The 23,648-nt window shown below is 50.5% G+C and overlaps 1 protein-coding gene across 3 annotated transcripts in view; it reads left to right on the top strand.

The window, feature by feature from the left end:
• The window catches only part of LMO3 (LIM domain only 3), a 110,504-nt gene that overhangs the window by 675 nt on the left and 86,181 nt on the right, over positions 1-23,648 (top strand). The window contains exon 1 of one of the 3 annotated variants that reach the window (XM_075847320.1): positions 10,235-10,433. The exons of 1 other annotated variant lie outside the window; for it this stretch is intronic. In XM_075847320.1, the coding sequence (XP_075703435.1) occupies positions 10,385-10,433 (49 nt within the window). In that variant the 5' untranslated portion in view covers positions 10,235-10,384. Of the gene's footprint in view, positions 1-10,234; positions 10,434-13,630; positions 13,788-23,648 lie in introns of those variants that run through there. One more of the 3 variants, XM_075847321.1, reaches the window with a different exon arrangement.

Genomic DNA, 23,648 nt, shown 5'->3' with positions numbered 1-23,648 from the left:
GGTTACTCAGTGCCACCTGTCCCACACACTGGATGTTACTGCTGGAGGGTTACTTAGTGCCCCCTGTCCCCACACACTGGATGTTACTGCTGGAGGGTTACTCAGTGCCACCTGTCCCACACACTGGATGTTACTGCTGGAGGGTTACTTAGTGCCACCTGTCCCACACACTGGATGTTACTGCTGGAGGGTTACTCAGTGCCACCTGTCCCACACACTGGATGTTACTGCTGGAGGGTTACTCAGTGCCACCTGTCCCACACACTAGATGTTACTGCTGGAGGGTTACTCAGTGCCACCTGTCCCCACACACTGGATGTTACTGCTGGAGAGTTACTCAGTGCCACCTGTCCCACACACTGGATGTTACTGCTGGAGGGTTACTCAGTGCCACCTGTCCCACACACTGGATGTTACTGCTGGAGGGTTACTTAGTGCCACCTGTCCCACACACTGGATGTTACTGCTGGAGGGTTACTTAGTGCCACCTGTCCCACACACTAGATGTTACTGCTGGAGGGTTACTTAGTGCCACCTGTCCCACACACTGGATGTTACTGCTGGAGGGTTACTTAGTGCCACCTGTCCCACACACTAGATGTTACTGCTGGAGGGTTACTTAGTGCCCCCTGTCCCCACACACTGGATGTTACTGCTGGAGGGTTACTCAGTGCCACCTGTCCCCACACACTGGATGTTACTGCTGGAGGGTTACTCAGTGCCACCTGTCCCACACACTGAATGTTACTGCTGGAGGGTTACTCAGTGCCACCTGTCCCACACACTAGATGTTACTGCTGGAGGGTTACTTAGTGCCACCTGTCCCACACACTGGATGTTACTGCTGGAGGGTTACTCAGTGCCACCTGTCCCACACACTAGATGTTACTGCTGGAGGGTTACTTAGTTCCACCTGTCCCACACACTGGATGTTACTGCTGGAGGGTTACTTAGTGCCACCTGTCCCACACACTGGATGTTACTGCTGGAGGGTTACTCAGTGCCACCTGTCCCACACACTGGATGTTACTGCTGGAGGGTTACTTAGTGCCACCTGTCCCACACACTGGATGTTACTGCTGGAGGGTTACTTAGTGCCACCTCTCCCACACACTGGATGTTACTGCTGGAGGGTTACTCAGTGCCACCTGTCCCACACACTGGATGTTACTGCTGGAGGGTTACTTAGTGCCACTTCTCCCACACACTGGATGTTACTGCTGGAGGGTTACTTAGTGCCACCTGTCCCACACACTGGATGTTACTGCTGGAGGGTTACTCAGTGCCACCTGTCCCACACACTGGATGTTACTGCTGGAGGGTTACTTAGTGCCACCTGTCCCACACACTAGATGTTACTGCTGGAGGGTTACTCAGTGCCTCCTGTCCCACACACTAGATTTTACTGCTGGAGGGTTACTTAGTTCCACCTGTCCCACACACTGGATGTTACTGCTGGAGGGTTACTCAGTGCCACCTGTCCCACACACTGGATGTTACTGCTGGAGGGTTACTCAGTGCCACCTGTCCCACACACTGGATGTTACTGCTGGAGGGTTACTCAGTGCCACCTGTCCCACACACTGGATGTTACTGCTGGAGGGTTACTTAGTGCCACCTCTCCCACACACTGGATGTTACTGCTGGAGGGTTACTCAGTGCCACCTGTCCCACACACTGGATGTTACTGCTGGAGGGTTACTCAGTGCCACCTGTCCCCACACACTGGATGTTACTGCTGGAGAGTTACTCAGTGCCACCTGTCCCACACACTGGATGTTACTGCTGGAGGGTTACTCAGTGCCACCTGTCCCACACACTGGATGTTACTGCTGGAGGGTTACTTAGTGCCACCTGTCCCACACACTGGATGTTACTGCTGGAGGGTTACTTAGTGCCACCTGTCCCACACACTAGATGTTACTGCTGGAGGGTTACTTAGTGCCACCTGTCCCACACACTGGATGTTACTGCTGGAGGGTTACTTAGTGCCACCTGTCCCACACACTAGATGTTACTGCTGGAGGGTTACTTAGTGCCCCCTGTCCCCACACACTGGATGTTACTGCTGGAGGGTTACTCAGTGCCACCTGTCCCCACACACTGGATGTTACTGCTGGAGGGTTACTCAGTGCCACCTGTCCCACACACTGAATGTTACTGCTGGAGGGTTACTCAGTGCCACCTGTCCCACACACTAGATGTTACTGCTGGAGGGTTACTTAGTGCCACCTGTCCCACACACTGGATGTTACTGCTGGAGGGTTACTCAGTGCCACCTGTCCCACACACTAGATGTTACTGCTGGAGGGTTACTTAGTTCCACCTGTCCCACACACTGGATGTTACTGCTGGAGGGTTACTTAGTGCCACCTGTCCCACACACTGGATGTTACTGCTGGAGGGTTACTCAGTGCCACCTGTCCCACACACTGGATGTTACTGCTGGAGGGTTACTTAGTGCCACCTGTCCCACACACTGGATGTTACTGCTGGAGGGTTACTTAGTGCCACCTCTCCCACACACTGGATGTTACTGCTGGAGGGTTACTCAGTGCCACCTGTCCCACACACTGGATGTTACTGCTGGAGGGTTACTTAGTGCCACTTCTCCCACACACTGGATGTTACTGCTGGAGGGTTACTTAGTGCCACCTGTCCCACACACTGGATGTTACTGCTGGAGGGTTACTCAGTGCCACCTGTCCCACACACTGGATGTTACTGCTGGAGGGTTACTTAGTGCCACCTGTCCCACACACTAGATGTTACTGCTGGAGGGTTACTCAGTGCCTCCTGTCCCACACACTAGATTTTACTGCTGGAGGGTTACTTAGTTCCACCTGTCCCACACACTGGATGTTACTGCTGGAGGGTTACTCAGTGCCACCTGTCCCACACACTGGATGTTACTGCTGGAGGGTTACTCAGTGCCACCTGTCCCACACACTGGATGTTACTGCTGGAGGGTTACTCAGTGCCACCTGTCCCACACACTGGATGTTACTGCTGGAGGGTTACTTAGTGCCACCTCTCCCACACACTGGATGTTACTGCTGGAGGGTTACTCAGTGCCACCTGTCCCACACACTGGATGTTACTGCTGGAGGGTTACTTAGTGCCACCTCTCCCACACACTGGATGTTACTGCTGGAGGGTTACTCAGTGCCACCTGTCCCACACACTGGATGTTACTGATGAAGGGTTACTTAGTGCCACTTCTCCCACACACTGGATGTTACTGCTGGAGGGTTACTCAGTGCCACCTGTCCCACACACTGGATGTTACTGCTGGAGGGTTACTCAGTGCCACCTGTCCCACACACTAGATGTTACTGCTGGAGGGTTACTTAGTGCCACCTGTCCCACACACTGGATGTTACTGCTGGAGGGTTACTCAGTGCCACCTGTCCCACACACTGGATGTTACTGCTGGAGGGTTACTCAGTACTCAGTGCCACCTGTCCCACACACTAGATGTTACTGCTGGAGAGTTACTCAGTGCCACCTGTCCCACACACTGGATGTTTCTGGGGGTTAGTTTCTTATCTCCGCACTGAGTAGTACTCCCATCATTTAACTAGCTGAATGATTTAAACAATGATTTGCATAGAAGTTGTGATCCGGGAGCAGCGAGCGGTAACGGATCAGACCCGGGGTTAATTATTTGATTGTCCTCATTAGTTGTTTCTCCTTTCCCCTAAATTGCCCCCCCCCCCCCCCCCGTCGCTGTCTGTGCAGAGTGGCGGCTCTGGGCCATCATAGTGGAGTAGTGGGGGGCATTGTACACAGATGGGGTGCAGGTGGAGGGGGTTGCATTGTACACAGAAGGGGTGCAGGAGGAGGGGGTTGCATTGTACACAGATGGGGTGCAGGTGGAGGGGGTTGCATTGTACACAGATGGGGGAGGGGGTCAGGACGGCGCAGGTTGTAGGACGATCCCGTGCTGCTTCTGGGGTCTCATCATTTAACATATTTTTTGGAGGTGAGTGAAAAAAATCTCTTCTGCCCAATTCCAGATATCGCCCCCCCCCCCGGCTCGGTGTGTTTTGGGGGTTCACCTGATATGGGGGCCCGGATCTGCATGTTTGGTTCTAGGTCGTACACTTAGTACTGAGATCGACCACAATGAATGTTACATCGGATCATACAAATGAAGGGACCACCAACGTGCCGGACAGATCAGGGACAGGAGGACAGAAAGCGCCTGCGCAAAGTGACGACAAACCTCCCCCGACATCGGCCGATCCCGCCACAAAGAGTGAAATCATCCGATGCGGCTGTGACCTTTATAACAGACGGAGATCGCTCATCGAAAATGATCGTTCATGTAGAAGATTAAATTGACGACGTGGTGAAAATCGTGTCATCTGCCGATCACTGTGCCGGGACATGGTCCACCTTGTGAGGAGAGGGTCCCTAGCACGGATGCGTGTCTCAGGGTCCAGCTCTGGGGTCATGGTGATGACATCAGTCGGATACCATGCGGGGAATGGAGGACCTGGGGGCAGTCTGAAGGTTGTGTGATGGAGTCTGGGGTCTTCAGCTCTTCTCAGAGGTCTAGCACTGCAGAGATGTATTGATGGGGATGTGGTTAATAAAACTTCATATAAATGATGGGGTGCGGAGGCAGTGACGGGCAAGTGTATCGGAGTATTCATGGACTGCACCCTCACCTCTGCACATGCTGGAGATCCCGGTCACGGCTGGAGATCCCGGTCACGGCTGGAGATCCCGGTCACGGCTGGAGATCCTGGTCACGGCTGGAGATCCCGGTCACTGTGTCAATGCTGGATCTGTGTCGGTCGTCTCTGTTGCTGTCGGTTGTCTCCGGTGCTGTCGGTTGTTTCTGGTGCTGTCGATTGTCTCTGGTGTTGTTGGTCGGTCGTCTCTGGTGCTGTCGTGGTCTCTGGTGCTGTCGTGGTCTCTGGTGCTGTCGGTGGTCTCTGATGCTGTCGGTTATCCCTGGTGCTGTCGTGGTCTCTGGTGCTGTCGTGGTCTCTGGTGCTGTCGGTTGTCTCTGGTGCTGTCGATGGTCTCTAGTGCTGTTGGTCGGTCGTCCCTGGTGCTGTCAGTTGTCTCTGATGCTGGCGATGGTCTCTAGTGCTGTTGGTCGGTCGTCTCTGGTGCTGTCGTGGTCTCTGGTGCTGTTGGTCGTCTCTGGTGCTGTCGGTCGTCTCTGGTGCTGTTGGTTGTCTCTGGTGCTGTCGGTTGTCTCTCTGATGCTGTCGGTTATCCCTGGTGCTGTCGTGGTCTCTGGTGCTGTTGGTCGTCTCTGGTGCTGTCGGTGGACTCTGGTGCTGTCGGTGGTCTCTGGTGCTGTCGGTGGTCTCTGGTGCTGTCGGTCACCCTGGTGCTGTCGGTTGTCTCTGGTGCTTTCGGTGGTCTCTGGTGCTGTCGGTGGTCTCTGGTGCTGTCGGTCACCCTGGTGCTGTCGGTTGTCTCTGGTGCTGTCGGTGGTCTCTGGTACTGTCGGTTGTCTCTGGTGCTGTCGGTGGTCTCTAATGCTGTTGGTCGTCTCTGGTGCTGTTGGTCGTCTCTGGTGCTGTCGTGGTCTCTGGTGCTGTCGGTGGTCTCTGGTTCTGTCGGTCGTCTCTGGTGCTGTCGGTCGTCTCTGGTGCTGTCGGTGGTCTCTGGTGCTGTTGGTCGTCTCTGGTGCTGTCGGTCGTCTCTGATGCTGTCGGTCGTCCCTGGTGCTGTCGGTGGTCTCTGGTGCTGTTGGTCGTCTCTGGTGCTGTCGGTCGTCTCTGATGCTGTCGGTCGACCCTGGTGCTGATGGTGGTCTCTGGTGCTGTTGGTCGTCCCTGGTGCTGTCAGTTGTCTCTGGTGCTGTCGGTCGTCTCTGGTGCTGTCGGTCGTCTCTGGTGCTGTCGGTTGTCTCTGGTGCTGTCGGGGGTCTCTGATGCTGTCGGTTATCCCTGGTGCTGTCAGTTGTCTCTGATGCTGTCGGTCGTCCCTGGTGCTGTCGGTGGTCTCTGGTGCTGTCGGTGGTCTCTGATGCTGTCGGTCGTCCCTGGTGCTGTTGGTCGTCTCTGGTGCTGTCGGTCGTCTCTGGTGCTGTCGGTCATCTCTGGTGCTGTCGGTGGTTTCTGGTGCTCTCGGTCGGCTCTGGTGCTGTCGGTCGTCCCTGGTGCTGTCGGTCGTCCCTGGTGCTGTCTGTCGTCCCTGGTGCTGTTGGTCGTCTCTTGTGCTGTTGGTCGTCTCTGGTGCTGTCGGTCGTCTCTGGTGCTGTCGGTCATCTCTGGTGCTGTCGGTGGTCTCTGGTGCTCTCGGTCGTCCCTGGTGCTGTCAGTTGTCTCTGGTGCTGTCGGTGGTCTCTGGTACTGTCGGTTGTCAGCTGTGGCTGATGCTGGGAGTTTAAATGTTTTGAGGTCAGTGTCTTCTCGGTACCTCCATATGATGAGTTTCTTTGGTTCCTGTGCAGAATCCATCCCCCCCTCAATGATTGGACTATGGCTGCTGTTGGGGTGCAGGGTGGTGAGTCATTGTCCTGTATGGAGGGGCTGCTGTTGGGTTGCAGGGTGGTGGGTCATTGTCCTGTATGGGGGACTGCTGTTGGGGAGCAGGGTAGTGGGTCATTGTCCTGTATGGGGGGCTGCTGTTGGGGTGCAGGGTGGTGGGTCGTTGTCCTGTATGGGGGGCTGCTGTTGGGGTGTAGGGTGGTGGGTCATTGTCCTGTATGGGGGACTGCTGTTGGGGTGCAGGGTGGTGGGTCATTGTCCTGTATGGGGGGGCTGATTTTGGGTTGCAGTGTGGTGGGACATTGTCCTGTATGGAGGGGCTGCTGTTGGGGTGCAGGTTGGTTGGTCATTGTCCTGTATGGAGGGGCTGCTGTTGGGGTGCAGGTTGGTTGGTCATTGTCCTGTATGGAGGGGCTGCTGTTGGGGTGCAGGGTGGTGGGTCATTGTCCTGTATGGGGGGCTGCTGTTGGGGTGCAGTGTGGTGGGTCATTGTCCTGTATGAGGGGGCTGCTGTTGGGGTGCAGTGTGGTGGGTCATTGTCCTTTATGGGGGGCTGCTGTTGGGGTGCAGGGTGGTGGGTCATTGTCCCGTATGGGGGGGGGTTGCTGTTGGGGTGCAGGGTGGTGGGTCATTGTCCTGTATGGGGGGGGGCTGATTTTGGGGTGCAGTGTGGTGGGTCGTTGTCCTGTATGGGGGGCTGCTGTTGGGGTGCAGGGTGGTGGGTCATTGTCCTTTATGGGGGGGCTGCTGTTTGGGTAGCCTGGGTGGTGGGTCATTGTCCTGTATGGGGGGCTGCTGTTGGGTTGCCTGGGTGGTGGGTCATTGTCCTGTATGGGGGGCTGCTGTTGGGGTGCAGGGTGGTGGGTCATTGTCCTGTATGGGGGGCTGCTGTTGGGGTGCAGGGTGGTGGGTCATTGTCCCGTATGGGGGGTTGCTGTTGGGGTGCCGGGTGGTGTGTCATTGTCCTGTATGGGGGGGCTGCTGTTGGGGTGCAGGGTGGTGGGTCATTGTCCCGTATGGGGGGTTGCTGTTGGGGTGCAGGGTGGTGGGTCATTGTCCTGTATGGGGGGCTGATTTTTGGGTGCAGTGTGGTGGGTCGTTGTCCTGTATGGGGGGCTGCTGTTGGGGTGCATGGTGGTGGGTCATTGTCCTGTATGGGGGGGGCTGCTGTTGGGTTGCAGGGTGGTGGGTCATTGTCCTGTATGGGGGGCTGCTGTTGGGGTGCAGGGTGGTGGGTCATTGTCCCGTATGGGGGGGTTTCTGTTGGGGTGCAGGGTGGTGGGTAATTGTCCTGTATGGGGGGCTGATTTTGGGGTGCAGTGTGGTGGGTCATTGTCCTGTATGGAGGGCCTGCTGTTGGGGTGCAGGGTGGTGGGTCATTGTCCTGTATGGGGGGGGTTGCTGTTGGGGTGCAGGGTGGTGGGTCATTGTCCTGTATGGGGGGGTTGCTGTTGGGGTGAAGGGTGGTGGGTCATTGTCATGTATGGAGGGCTGCTGTTGGGGTGCAGGGTGGTGGGTCATTGTCCTGTATGGGGGGTTGCTGTTGGGGTGCAGGGTGGTGGGTCATTGTCCTGTATGGGGGGTTGCTGTTGGGGTGCAGTGTGGTGGGTCATTGTCCTGTATGGGGTGCTGCTGTTGGGGTGCAGGGTGGTGGGTCATTGTCCTGTATGGAGGGGCTGCTGTTGGGGTGCAGGGTGGTGGGTCATTGTCCTGTATGCGGGGCTGCTGTTGGGGTGCAGTGTGGTGGGTCATTGTCCTGTATGGAGGGGCTGCTGTTGGGGTGCAGGGTGGTGGGTCATTGTCCTGTATGGAGGGGTTGCTGTTGGGGTGCAGTGTGGTGGGTCATTGTCCTGTATGGAGGGCCTGCTGTTGGGGTGGGTCATTGTCCTGTATGGGGGTCTGCTGTTGGGGTGCAGTGTGGTGGGTCATTGTCCTGTATGGAGGGCCTGCTGTTGGGGTGCAGTGTGGTGGGTCATTGTCCTGTATGGGGGTCTGCTGTTGGGGTGCAGGGTGGTGGGTCATTGTCCCGTATGGGGGGCTGCTGTTGGGGTGCAGGGTGGTGGGTCATTGTCCTATATGGGGGGCTGCTGTTGGGGAGCAGGGTGGTGGGTCATTGTCCCGTATGGGGGGCTGCTGTTGGGGTGCAGGATGGTGGGTCATTGTCCTGTATGGGGGGCTGCTGTTGGGGTGCAGGGTGGTGGGTCATTGTCCTGTATGGGGGGCTGCTGTTGGGGTGCAGGGTGGTGAGTCGTTGTCATGTATGGGGGGATTGCTGTTGGGGTGCAGTGTGGTGGGTCATTGTCCTGTATGGGGGGCTGCTGTTGGGGTGCAGGGTGGTGAGTCGTTGTCCTGTATGGGGGGTTTGCTGTTGGGGTGCAGTGTGGTGGGTCATTGTCCTGTATGGAGGGCCTGCTGTTGGGGTGCAGTGTGGTGGGTCATTGTCCTGTATGGGGGGCTGCTGTTGGGGTGCAGGGTGGTGGGTCATTGTCCCGTATGGGGGGCTGCTGTTGGGGTGCAGGGTGGTGGGTCATTGTCCTGTATAGGGGGCTGCTTTTGGGGTGCAGGGTGGTGAGTCGTTGTCCTGTATGGGGGGGTTGCTGTTGGGGTGCAGTGTGGTGGGTCATTGTCCTGTATGGGGGGCTGCTGTTGGGGTGCAGGGTGGTGGGTCATTGTCCTGTATGGGGGGCTGCTGTTGGGGTGCAGGGTGGTGGGTCATTGTCCTGTATGGAGGGGCTGCTGTTGGGGTGCAGGGTGGTGAGTCGTTGTCCTGTATGGGGGGCTGCTGTTGGGGTGCAGTGTGGTGGGTCATTGTCCTGTATGGAGGGCCTGCTGTCGGGGTGCAGTGTGGTGGGTCATTGTCCTGTATGGGGGGCTGCTGTTGGGGTGCAGGGTGGTGGGTCATTGTCCCGTATGGGGGGCTGCTGTTGGGGTGCAGGGTGGTGGGTCATTGTCCTGTATGGGGGGCTGCTGTTGGGGTGCAGGGTGGTGAGTCGTTGTCCTGTATGGGGGGGTTGCTGTTCGGGTGCAGTGTGGTGGGTCATTGTCCTGTATGGGGGGCTGCTGTTGGGGTGCAGGGTGGTGGGTCATTGTCCTGTATGGGGGGCTGCTGTTGGGGTGCAGTGTGGTGGGTCATTGTCCCGTATGGGGTGGTTGCTGTTGGGGTGCAGGGTGGTGGGTCATTGTCCCGTATGGGGGGCTGCTGTTGGGGTGCAGGGTGGTGGGTCATTGTCCTGTATGGGGGGCTGCTGTTGGGGTGCAGTGTGGTGGGTCATTGTCCTGTATGGGGGGGTTGCTCTTGGGGTGCAGGGTGGTGGGTCATTGTCCTGTAGGGGGGGCTGCTGTTGGGGTGCAGGGTGGTGGGTCATTGTCCCGTATGGGGTGGTTGCTGTTGGGGTGCAGGGTGGTGGGTCATTGTCCCGTATGGGGGGCTGCTGTTGGGGTGCAGGGTGGTGGGTCATTGTCCTGTATGGGGGGGTTGCTGTTGGGGTGCAGTGTGGTGGGTCATTGTCCTGTATGGGGGGGTTGCTCTTGGGGTGCAGGGTGGTGGGTCATTGTCCTGTAGGGGGGGCTGCTATCCTTGGTGCTGATCTGACTGTGGCTGTTGGGGCCGGGGGGGGGGTACATTATTAGGGTGCAGGATTGAATGCTGTGGAATCGGTCATTGTCCTGTATCCAGGAGGTGGAGGTCCTCGCTCCCCCCTGCCCATCCCCCTGCTCCTCCCTCTGCTATGATGGGAGCTGTCCCCTCCCCCAGTGCTGATCTCGCTGCTGCTGTTGGCACATTTGCTTGGATTAGGGATTATTTCTCCTCGGGACGGAGTTGGGGACATGCGGTTTTGTCGCGCTCCCGGCTCCGTGTGACATTGTGTCCGGAGAACAAAAGCCTCGTCCAGCTGCTCCGAGAGACCCTCAGTGGCTGCTCCATGAGGGGCTTCTCCCACCCACCCATGCACAGAGGGGAGAAAAGTTTTGGTACGTAAGCGATGTAAACCCTGTGCAGTGTGTGTGTATAGTGTGTAGCGAGTGTATAGTGTGTGCAGTGTGTGTATAGTGTGTGCAATGTATAGTGTGTGCAGTGTGTGTATAGTGTGTGCAGTGTGTGTATAGTGTGTGCAATGTATAGTGTGTGCAATGTATAGTGTGTGCAATGTATAGTGTGTGCAGTGTGTGTATAGTGTGTGCAGTGTGTGTGTGTGTGTGTGTATAGTGTGTAGTGTGTGTATAGTGTTTGCAGTGTGTGTGTATAGTGTGTAGTTTGTGTATAGTGTGTAGTGTGTGTATAGTGTATGCCGTGTGTGTATAGTGTGTAGTGTGTGTATAGTGTGTGCAGTGTGTATAGTGTGTAGTGTGTGTATCGTGTGTGCAGTGTGTGTATAGTGTGTGCAGTGTGTGTATAGTGTATGCAGTGTGTGTATAGTGTGTAGTGTGTGTATAGTGTGTGCAGTGTGTGTATAGTGTGTAGTGTGTGTATAGTGTATGCCGTGTGTGTATAGTGTGTAGTGTGTGTATAGTGTGTGCAGTGTGTATAGTGTGTGCAGTGTGTGTATAGTGTGTAGTGTGTGTATCGTGTGTGCCGTGTGTGTATAGTGTGTGCAGTGTGTGTATAGTGTGTGCAGTATGTGTATAGTGTGTAGTGTGTATAGTGTGTGCAGTGTGTATAGTGTGTGCAGTGTGTGTATAGTGTGTAGTGTGTGTGTATAGTGTATGCAGTGTGTGTGTATAGTGTGTAGTGTGTGTATAGTGTATGCCGTTTGTGTATAGTGTGTAGTGTGTGTATAGTGTGTGGAGTGTGTATAGTGTGTGCAGTGTGTGTATAGTGTGTAGTGTGTGTATCGTGTGTGCAGTGTGTGTATAGTGTGTGCAGTGTGTGTATAGTGTATGCAGTGTGTGTGTATAGTGTGTAGTGTGTGTATAGTGTGTGTGTATAGTGTGTAGTGTGTGTATAGTGTATGCCGTGTGTGTATAGTGTGTAGTGTGTGTATAGTGTGTGCAGTGTGTATAGTGTGTGCAGTGTGTGTATAGTGTGTGCAGTATGTGTATAGTGTGTGCAGTGTGTATAGTGTGTGCAGTGTGTGTATAGTGTGTAGTGTGTGCAGTGTGTGTATAGTGTGTGCAGTGTGTGTATAGTGTGTGCAGTGTGTGTATAGTGTGTGTATAGTGTGTGCAGTGTGTGTGTATAGTGTGTACAGTGTATAGTGTGTACAGTGTATAGTGTGCGCAGTGTATAGTGTGTGTGTATAGTGTGTGCAGTGTGTATTGTGTGTGTATAGTGTATGCAGTGTGTGTATAGTGTGTGCAGTGTGTGTATAGTGTGTATAGTGTGTGCAGTGTGTGTATAATGTGTAGTGTGTGTATAGTGTATGCAGTGTGTGTATAGTGTGTGCAGTGTGTGTATAGTGTGTGCAGTGTGTGTATAGTGTGTGCAGTTTGTATAGTGTGTGCAGTGTGCACAGTGTATGCAGTGTGTGTGTGTATATAGTGTGTGCAGTGTGTGTGTGTATAGTGTGTGCAGTGTGTGTATAGTGTGTGCAGTGTGTGTATAGTGTATGCAGTGTGTGTATAGTGTGTGCAGTGTGTATATTTTGTGCAGTGTGCATAGCGTGTGTGGCGCATAGTGATGTCTATCTGTGCCGTGTGTATGCAGTAAATAGTGTGTATGCAGTAAATTATGTGTTATCTGTGCAGTGTGTAATGTAGCAGTGTGTAGTGTAGGAGTGTGTGTAGTGTATAATGCATCAGTTTGTGTAGTGTGATGTAGCAGTGTCTAGAGCGTGATGTCGCAGTGTATAGTGTGATGTAGCAGTGTGATCTAGCAGTGTGTAGTGTGATGTAGAAGTGCGATGTAGCAGTGTGTGATGTGATGTAGCAGTGTGTAGTGTGATGTAGCAGTGTGCAGTATGATGTAGCAGTGTGATGTAGTAGTGTGCAGTGTGATGTAGCATTGTGCAGTGTGATGTAGCAGCGTGTAGTGTGATGTAGCAGTGTGTAGTGTGATGTAGCAGTGTGTAGTGTGATGTAGTAGTGTGCAGTGTAATGTAGCAGTGTGCAGTGTGATGTAGCAGTGTGCAGTGTGATGTAGCAGTGTGTAATGTGATGTAGCAGTGTGTAGTGTGATGTAGCAGTGTGTAGTGCGATGTAGCAGTGTGCAGTGTGATGTAGCAGTGTTGTGTCAGTGTTTTGGGCTCTAGTGTCTGATGGTTCTGAGTCTTGTACTTCTCTTTGGCTTTTCTTGGGGTGTGGGGGGGGCACTCTCTTAAAGTTGATGCTGCATGTGGGTCTTGTGCCCGTCTCTCTTGATTTTTGGGGTGGGGGCGTTCTCGGTTGTCGGTGGGTGCAGTACTGGTTATAGCGGAGCTGTGCCCGTCTTGTGCCAGTCTTGCCCCGTCTCTCTTGATTTTTGGGGTGGGGGGGGCATTCTCGGTTGTCGGAGGGTGCTGTGCCCGTCTTGTGCCAGTCTTGTGCCTGTTTTGTGCCCGTCTTGTGCCCGTCTTGTGCCAGTCTTGCCCCCGTCTCTCTTGATCTTTGGGGTGGGGGGGCGTTCTCGGTTGTCGGAGGGTGCTGTGCAGGTTATAGCGGAGCTGTGCCCGTCTTGTGCCAGTCTTGCGCCCGTTTTGTGCCCGTCTTGTGCTAGTCTTGCCCCCGTCTCTCTTGATTTTTGGGGTGGGGGGGCGTTCTCGGTTGTCGGAGGGTGCTGTGCCCGTCTTGTGCCAGTCTTGCGCCCGTTTTGTGCCCGTCTTGTGCCCGTCTTGTACCAGTCTTGCCCCCGTCTCTCTTGATCTTTGGGGTGGGGGGGCGTTCTCGGTTGTCGGAGGGTGCTGTGCCCGTCTTGTGCCAGTCTTGGGCCCGTTTTGTGCCCGTCTTGTGCCCGTCTTGTGCCAGTCTTGCCCCCGTCTCTCTTGGTTTTTGGGGTGGGGGGGCGTTCTCAGTTGTCGGTGGGTGCTGTGCAGGTTATAGCGGAGCTGTGCCCGTCTTGTGCCAGTCTTGCGCCCGTCTCTTCGGCCTTTGCCCGCCTCTCGCACTTCGCTGCTATGGAAACAGTAATTAAACTGATAAGAGTGGAGAAATGTCAGAATCTCTCGGCTTCGCTCTGCGGAAGGGGAAGCAAATTGGTTCCCAGCTCAGAAGAAGGGGAGGCGGGTGAGGGGAGGGCGGAGGAGGGGGCCGCTCAGAGCTGGGGACCTACATTAGCATTGGGGGCTGTGGGGGTCTCTGGGCCGCTGAGCAGAGGGAAACAAGGCCCAGGATGAGAGGGAAGAGGAAGCTTTGTCTCGTCTCCCCTGGTGAATGAATGGCCGCCGGGGCCGCTGCTCGGAGGAGTCAGAACAGGTAGGTGGTCGCTGCTGCCCGGACAGCGGGAGGATGGGAGTTGTGGTCGAGACATCTCTGTCTGTAGAAGGTGATGTTGACTGTCTATACAGGGAATGATAGGGGTTGTAGTTGTATGGACCTTGTCCTTAGTAGACGATGATGATGAGGGTGGTGGTTGTACTTGTGCGGACCTTGTCTTTACAGGATGATGGTGGTTGTAGTTGTGTGGTCAGCAGTTTGTCTGATACTTTGTTGTGTTTGCTGCTGGGACTGTGCGGATGAATGACACAGAACAAGGGGATAATGGGGGCGCTCAGGCATGAGGGGCTCACAATACAATCCGGCCAATTATAAGCTCAGCAGAGTCTCAATGGCCGGTGGTGCTGAGCAGACCCATGGAATTAGGATTCCTCTTAACCCCTTAACGCCTAGAAGCAGGAAGACTCCAGGTGGCTCCTCATCTCCTCCCAATATGTCCAATCCCAAGAGCTAATAATGTGGAGCAGGATGATGTGGAGCAGGATGATGTTGATGATGTGGAGCAGGATGATGTGGAGCAGGATGATGTGGATGATGTGGAGCAGGATGATGTGTAGCAGGATGATGTGGATGATGTGGAGCAGGATGATGTGGAGCAGGATGATGTGGATGATGTGGAGCAGGATGATGTGGATGATGTGGAGCAGGATGATGTGGAGCAGGATGATGTGGAGCAGGATGATGTGGATGATGTGGAGCAGGATGATGTGGATGATGTGGAGCAGGATGATGTGGATGATGTGGATGATGTGGAGCAGGATGATGTGGATGATATCGAGCAGGATGATGTGGAGCAGGATGATGTGGATGATGTGGAGCGGGATGATGTGGAGCAAGATGATGTGGAGCAGGATGATGTGGAGCAGGATGATGTGGAGCAGGATGATGTGGATGATGTGTAGTAGGATGATGTGGAGCAGGATGATGTGGAGCAGGATGATGTGGATGATGTGGAACAGGATGATGTGGATGATGTGGATGATGTGGAGCAGGATGATGTGGATGATGTGGATGATGTGGAGCAGGATGATGTGGATGATGTGGAGCAGGATGATGTGGAGCAGGATGATGTGGATGATGTGGATGATGTGGAGCAGGATGATGTGGATGATGTGGAGCAGGATGATGTGGATGATGTGGATGATGTAGAGCGGGATGATGTGGAGCAGCATGATGTGGAGCAGGATGATGTGGATGATGTGGAGCAGGATGATGTGGAGCAGGATGATGTGGATCATGTGGAGCAGGATGATGTGGATGATGTGGAGCAGGATGATGTGGAGCAGGCTGATGTGGAGCAGGATGATGTGGAGCAGGATGATGTGGATGATGTGGAGCAGGATGATGTGGATGATGTGGAGCAGAATGATGTGGAGCAGGATGATGTGGATGATGTGGAGCAGGATGATGTGGAGCAGGATGATGTGGATGATGTGGAGCAAGATGATGTGGAGCAGGATGATGTGGAGCGGGATGATGTGGAGCAGGATGATGTGAAGCAGGATGATGTGAAGCAGGATAATGTGGAGCAGGATGATGTGAAGCAGGATAATGTGGAGCAGGATGATGTGGATGATGTGGAGCAGGATGATGTGGAGCAGGATGATGTGAAGCAGGATAAGGTGGAGCAGGATGATGTGGAGCAGGATGATGTGGAGCAGGATGATGTGGATGATGTGGAGCAAGATGATGTGGAGCAGGATGATGTGGAGCGGGATGATGTGGAGCAGGATGATGTGAAGCAGGATAATGTGGAGCAGGATGATGTGAAGCAGGATAATGTGGAGCAGGATGATGTGGATGATGTGGAGCAGGATGATGTGGAGCAGGATGATGTGAAGCAGGATAAGGTGGAGCAGGATGATGTGGAGCAGGATGATGTGGATGATGTGGAGCAGGATGATGTGGAGCAGGATGATGTGGATGATGTGGAGCAGGATGATGTGGATGATGTGGATGATATCAAGCAGGATGATGTGGAGCAGGATGATGTGGATGATGTGGAGCGGGATGATGTGGAGCAAGATGATGTGGAGCAGGATGATGTGGATGATGTGGAGCAGGATGATGTGGAGCAGGATGATGTGGATGATGTGGAGCAGGATGATGTGGAGCAGGATAATGTGGAGCAGGATGATGTGGAGCAGGATGATGTGGAGCAGGATGATGTGGATGATGTGGAGCAGGATGATGTGGAGCAGGATGATGTGGATGATGTGGAGCAGGATGATGTGGAGCAGGATGATGTGGAGCAGGATGATGTGGATGATGTGAAGCATCATGATGTGGAGCAGGATGATGTGGATGATGTGGAGCAGGATGATGTGGAGCAGGATGATGTGGAGCTGGATGATATGGATGATGTGGAGCAGGATGATGTGGAGCAGGATAATGTGGAGCAGGATGATGTGGATGATGTGGAGCAGGATGATGTGGAGCAGGACGATGTGGATGATGTGGAGCGGGATGATGTGGAGCAGGATGATGTGAAGCAGGATAATGTGGAGCAGGATGATGTGGATGATGTGGATCAGGATGATGTGGAGCAGGATGATGTGAAGCAGGATAAGGTGGAGCAGGATGATGTGGATGATGTGGAGCAGGATGATGTGGAGCAGGATGATGTGGATGATGTGAAGCAGGATAATGTGGAGCAGGATGATGTGAAGCAGGATAATGTGGAGCAGGATGATGTGGATGATGTGGAGCAGGATGATGTGGAGCAGGATGATGTGGAGCAGGATGATGTGGATGATGTGGAGCAGGATGATGTGAAGCAGGATAATGTGCAGCAGGATGATGTGGATGATGTGGAGCAGGATGATGTGGAGCAGGATGATGTGGATGATATCGAGCAGGTTGATGTGGAGCAGGATGATGTGGATGATGTGGAGCAGGATGATGTGGATGATGTGGAGCAGCATGATGTGGATGATGTGGAGCAGGATGATGTGGATGATGTGGAGCAGGATGATGTGGATGATGTGGAGCAGGATGATGTGGATGATGTGGAGCAGGATGATGTGGATGATGTGGAGCAGGATGATGTGGATGATGTGGAGCAGGATGATGTGGATGATGTGGAGCAGGATGATGTGGATGATGTGGAGCAGGATGATGTGGATGATGTAGAGCGGGATGATGTGGAGCAGGATGATGTGGAGCAGGATGATGTGGATCATGTGGAGCAGGATGATGTGGATGATGTGGAGCAGGATGATGTGGAGCAGGATGATGTGGAGCAGGCTGATGTGGAGCAGGATGATGTGGAGCAGGATGATGTGAAGCAGGAAAATGTGGAGCAGGATGATGTGGATGATGTGGAGCAGGATGATGTGGAGCGGGATGATGTGGAGCAGGATGATGTGAAGCAGGATAATGTGGAGCAGGATGATGTGGAGCAGGATGATGTGGAGCAGGATGATGTGAAGCAGTATAAGGTGGAGCAGGATGATGTGGAGCAGGATGATGTGGATGATGTGGAGCAGGATGATGTGGATGATGTGGAGCAGGATGATGTGGATGATGTGGATGATGTGGATGATATCGAGCAGGATGATGTGGAGCAGGATGATGTGGATGATGTGGAGCAGGATGATGTGGAGCGGGATGATGTGGAGCAGGATGACGTGGAGCAGGATGATGTGGATGATGTGGAGCAGGATGACGTGGAGCAGGATGATGTGAAGCAGGATAATGTGGAGCAGGATGATGTGGATGATGTGGAGCAGGATGATGTGGAGCAGGATGATGTGGAGCAGGATGATGTGGATGATGTGGAGCAGGATGATGTGGATGATGTGGAGCAGGATGATGTGAATGATGTGGAGCAGGATGATGTGGATGATGTGGAGCAGGATGATGTGGAGCAGGATGATGTGGATGATGTGGAGCAGGATGATGTGGAGCAGGATGATGTGGAGCAGGCTGATGTGGAGCAGGATGATGTGGAGCAGGATGATGTGGATGATGTGGAGCAGGATGATGTGGATGATGTGGAGCAGGATGATGTGGAGCAGGATGATGTGGATGATGTGGAGCAGGATGATGTGGAGCAGGATGATGTGGAGCAGGATGATGTGGATGATGTGGAGCAAGATGATGTGGAGCAGGATGATGTGGAGCGGGATGATGTGGAGCAGGATGATGTGAAGCAGGATAATGTGGAGCAGGATGATGTGAAGCAGGATAATATGGAGCAGGATGATGTGGATGATGTGGAGCAGGATGATGTGGATGATGTGGAGCAGGATGATGTGGATGATGTGGAGCAGGATGATGTGGATGATGTGGAGCAGGATGATGTGGATGATGTGGAGCAGGATGATGTGGATGATGTAGAGCGGGATGATGTGGAGCAGGATGATGTGGAGCAGGATGATGTGGATCATGTGGAGCAGGATGATGTGGATGATGTGGAGCAGGATGATGTGGAGCAGGATGATGTGGAGCAGGCTGATGTGGAGCAGGATGATGTGGAGCAGGATGATGTGAAGCAGGATAATGTGGAGCACGATGATGTGGATGATGTGGAGCAGGATGATGTGGAGCGGGATGATGTGGAGCAGGATGATGTGAAGCAGGATAATGTGGAGCAGGATAATGTGAAGCAGGATAATGTGGAGCAGGATGATGTGGAGCAGGATGATGTGGAGCAGGATGATGTGAAGCAGGATAAGGTGGAGCAGGATGATGTGGAGCAGGATGATGTGGATGATGTGGAGCAGGATGATGTGGAGCAGGATGATGTGGATGATGTGGAGCAGGATGATGTGGATGATGTGGATGATATCGAGCAGGATGATGTGGAGCAGGATGATGTGGATGATGTGGAGCGGGATGATGTGGAGCAAGATGATGTGGAGCAGGATGATGTGGAGCAGGATGATGTGGAGCAGGATGATGTGGATGATGTGGAGCAGGATGATGTGGAGCGGGATGATGTGGAGCAGGATGACGTGGAGCAGGATGATGTGGATGATGTGGAGCAGGATGATGTGGAGCAGGATGATGTGAAGCAGGATAATGTGGAGCAGGATGATGTGGATGATGTGGAGCAGGATGATGTGGAGCAGGATGATGTGGAGCAGGATGATGTGGATGATGTGGAGCAGGATGATGTGGATGATGTGGAGCAGGATGATGTGGATGATGTGGAGCAGGATGATGTGGATGATGTGGATGATGTGGAGCAGGATGATGTGGAGCAGGATGATGTGGAGCAGGATGATGTGGATGATGTGGAGCAGGATGATGTGGAGCAGGATGATGTGGAGCAGGCTGATGTGGAGCAGGATGATGTGGAGCAGGATGATGTGGATGATGTGGAGCAGGATGATGTGGATGATGTGGAGCAGGATGATGTGGAGCAGGATGATGTGGATGATGTGGAGCAGGATAATGTGGAGCAGGATGATGTGGATGATGTGGAGCAAGATGATGTGGAGCAGGATGATGTGGAGCGGGATGATGTGGAGCAGGATGATGTGAAGCAGGATAATGTGGAGCAGGATGATGTGAAGCAGGATAATGTGGAGCAGGATGATGTGGATGATGTGGAGCAGGATGATGTGGAGCAGGATGATGTGAAGCAGGATAAGGTGGAGCAGGATGATGTGGAGCAGGATGATGTGGATGATGTGGAGCAGGATGATGTGGAGCAGGATGATGTGGATGATGTGGAGCAGGATGATGTGGATGATGTGGATGATATCGAGCAGGATGATGTGGAGCGGGATGATGTGGAGCAAGATGATGTGGAGCAGGATGATGTGGATGATGTGGAGCAGGATGATGTGGAGCAGGATGATGTGGAGCAGGATGATGTGGATGATGTGGAGCAGGATGATGTGGAGCAGGATAATGTGGATGATGTGAAGCAGGATAATGTGGAGCAGGATGATGTGGATGATTTGGAGCAGGATGATGTGGAGCAGGATGATGTGGAGCAGGATGATGTGGAGCAGGATGATGTGGATGATGTGGAGCAGGATAATGTGGAGCAGGATGATGTGGATGATGTGGAGCAGGATGATGTGGAGCAGGATGATGTGGATGATGTGGAGCGGGATGATGTGGAGCAGGATGATGTGAAGCAGGATAATGTGGAGCAGGATGATGTGGAGCAGGATGATGTGGAGCAGGATGATGTGGAGCAGGATGATGTGAAGCAGGATAAGGTGGAGCAGGATGATGTGGAGCAGGATGATGTGGATGATGTGGAGCAGGATGATGTGGAGCAGGATGATGTGGATGATGTGAAGCAGGATAATGTGGAGCAGGATGATGTGAAGCAGGATAATGTGGAGCAGGATGATGTGGATGATGTGGAGCAGGATGATGTGGAGCAGGATGATGTGGATGATGTGGAGCAGGATGATGTGGAGCAGGATGATGTGGAGCAGGATGATGTGGAGCAGGATGATGTGAAGCAGGATAATGTGCAGCAGGATGATGTGGATGATGTGGAGCAGGATGATGTGTAGCAGGATGATGTGGATGATGTGGAGCAGGATGATGTGGAGCAGGATGATATGGATGATGTGGAGCAGGATGATGTGGATGATGTGGAGCAGGATGATGTGGAGCGTCTGCCCTCAGTTCCACTTAACTTTCTGATTTAGATGTCCCTTGTGTTCAGAGTGTAACATGTGAAATGCAGCAAATGATACAACTTAATAACAAAGTCACTGTGGAGATCCCAATATATAAGATGTTTGGTATGATGTATAATACAATGTATGTGATGTCTAGAATGATGTATGATACAATGTATGTGATGTTTGGTATGATGTATGATACAATGTATGTGATGTCTAGAATGATGTATGATACAATGTATGTGACATTTGGTATGATGTGTGATACAATGTATGTGATGTTTTGTATGATGTGTGATACAATGTATGTGACATTTGGTATTATGTGTGATACAATGTATGTGTTGTTTGGTATGATGTGTGATACAATGTATGTGATGTTTGGTATGATGTGTGATACAATGTATGTGATGTTTGGTAAGATGTATAATACAATGTATGTGATGTTTGGTATGATGTGTGATACAATGTATGTGACGTTTGGTATGATGTATGATACAATGTATGTGATGTTTAGAATGATGTATAATACAATGTATGTGACGTTTGGTATGATGTATGATACAATGTATGTGACGTTTGGTATGATGTATGATACAATGTATGTGACATTTGGTATGATGTGTGATACAATGTATGTGACATTTGGTATTATGTGTGATACAATGTATGTGATGTTTGGTATGATGTGTGATACAATGTATGTGACGTTTGGTATGATTTATGATACAATGTATGTGATGTTTGGTATGATGTATGATACAATGTATGTGATGTTTGGTATGATGTATGATACAATGTATGTGATGTTTAGAATGATGTATGATACAATGTATGTGATATTTGGTATGATTTGTGATACAATGTATGTGATGTTTGGTATGATGTATGATACAATGTATGTGATGTTTGGTATGATGTATGATACAATGTATGTGACATTTGGTATGATGTATGATACAATGTATGTGATGTTTGGTATAATGTATGATACAATGTATGTGACGTTTAGAATGATGTATAATACAATGTATGTGACGTTTGGTATGATGTATGATACAATGTATGTGATGTTTGGTATGATGTGTGATACAATGTATGTGACGTTTAGAATGATGTATGATACAATATATAAGATGTTTGGTATGATGTATGATACAATGTATGTGATGTTTGGTATGATGTATGATACAATGTGTGTGAAATTTGGTATGATGTGTGATACAATGTATGTGACGTTTAGAATGATGTATGATACAATATATAAGATGTTTGGTATGATGTATGATACAATATATGTGACGTTTAGAATGATGTATGATACAATATATAAGATGTTTGGTATGATGTGTGATACAATGTATGTGACATTTGGTATGATGTATGATGCAATGTATGTGACGTTTAGAATGATGTATGATACAATGTATGTGACATTTGGTATGACGTATGATACAATGTATGTGACGTTTGGTATGATGTATGATACAATGTATGTGATGTTTGGTATGATGTATGATACAATGTGTGTGACGTTTAGAATGATGTATAATACAATGTATGTGACGTTTGGTATGATTTATGATACAATGTGTGTGACGTTTAGAATGATGTATAATACAATGTATGCGACGTTTGGTATGATGTATGATACAATGTATGTGATGTTTGGTATGATGTATGATACAATGTGTGTGACGTTTAGAATGATGTATGATACAATGTATGTGACATTTGGTATGATGTGTGATACAAGGTATGTGATGTTTGGTATGATGTATGATACAATGTGTGTGACGTTTAGAATGATGTATGATACAATGTATGTGACATTTGGTATGATGTGTGATACAATGTATGTGATGTTTTGTATGATGTATGATACAATGTATGTGATGTTTAGAATGATGTATGATACAATGTATGTGATGTTTAGAATGATGTATGATACAATGTTTTTGACGTTTGGTATGATGTATGATACAATGTATGTGATGTTTAGAATGATGTGTGATACAATGTATGTGACGTTTGGTATGATGTATGATACAATGTATAAGATGTTTGGTATGATGTATGATACAATGTATGTGACATTTGGTATGATGTATGATACAATGTATGTGACGTTTAGAATGATGTATAATACAATGTATGTGATGTTTGGTATGATGTATGATACAATATATAAGATGTTTGGTATGATGTATGATACAATGTATGTGACGTTTGGTATGATGTATGATACAATGTAAGTGATGTTTGGTATGATGTGTGATACAATGTATGTGACGTTTGGTATTATGTATGATACAATGTATGTGATGTTTAGAATGATGTATGATACAATGTATGTGATGTTTAGAATGATGTATGATACAATGTTTTTGACGTTTGGTATGATGTGTGATACAATGTATGTGATGTTTGGTATGATGTGTGATACAATGTATGTGACATTTGGTATGATGTATGATACAATGTATGTGATGTTTGGTATGATGTATAATACAATGTATGTGATGTTTGGTATGATGTGTGATACAATGTATGGGATGTTTGGTATGATGTATGATACAATATATGTGATGTTTAGAATGATGTATGATACAATGTATGTGATGTTTGGTATAATGTATGATACAATGTATGTGATGTTTGGTATGATGTGTGATACAATGTATGTGACGTTTGGTATGATGTATGATACAATATATGTGATGTTTAGAATGATGTATGATACAATGTATGTGATGTTTGGTATAATGTATGATACAATGTATGGGATGTTTGGTATGATGTGTGATACAATGTATGTGATGTTTAGAATGATGTATGATACAATGTATGTGACGTTTAGAATGATGTATGATACAATGTATGTGACATTTGGTATGATGTATGATACAATGTATGTGACGTTTGGTATGATGTGTGATACAATGTATGTGACGTTTGGTATGTATGATACAATGTATGGGATGTTTGGTTTGATGTGTGATACAATGTATGTGATGTTTGGTATGATACAATGTATGTGATGTTTGGTTTGATGTATGATACAATGTATGTGATGTTTGGTATGATGTGTGATACAATGTATGTGATGTTTGGTATGATGTGTGATACAATGTATGTGATGTTTGGTATGATGTATGGTACAATGTATGTGACGTTTGGTATGATGTATGAAACAATGTTTGTGACATTTGGTATGATGTATGATACAATGTATGTGACA

This window comes from Rhinoderma darwinii (genome assembly GCF_050947455.1).
Source record: "Rhinoderma darwinii isolate aRhiDar2 chromosome 3 unlocalized genomic scaffold, aRhiDar2.hap1 SUPER_3_unloc_18, whole genome shotgun sequence".
NCBI classification, from domain to species: domain Eukaryota; kingdom Metazoa; phylum Chordata; class Amphibia; order Anura; family Rhinodermatidae; genus Rhinoderma; species Rhinoderma darwinii.
Note: the sequence above shows the minus strand (reverse complement) of the source record. Positions and strands in the feature narration are given on the sequence as shown.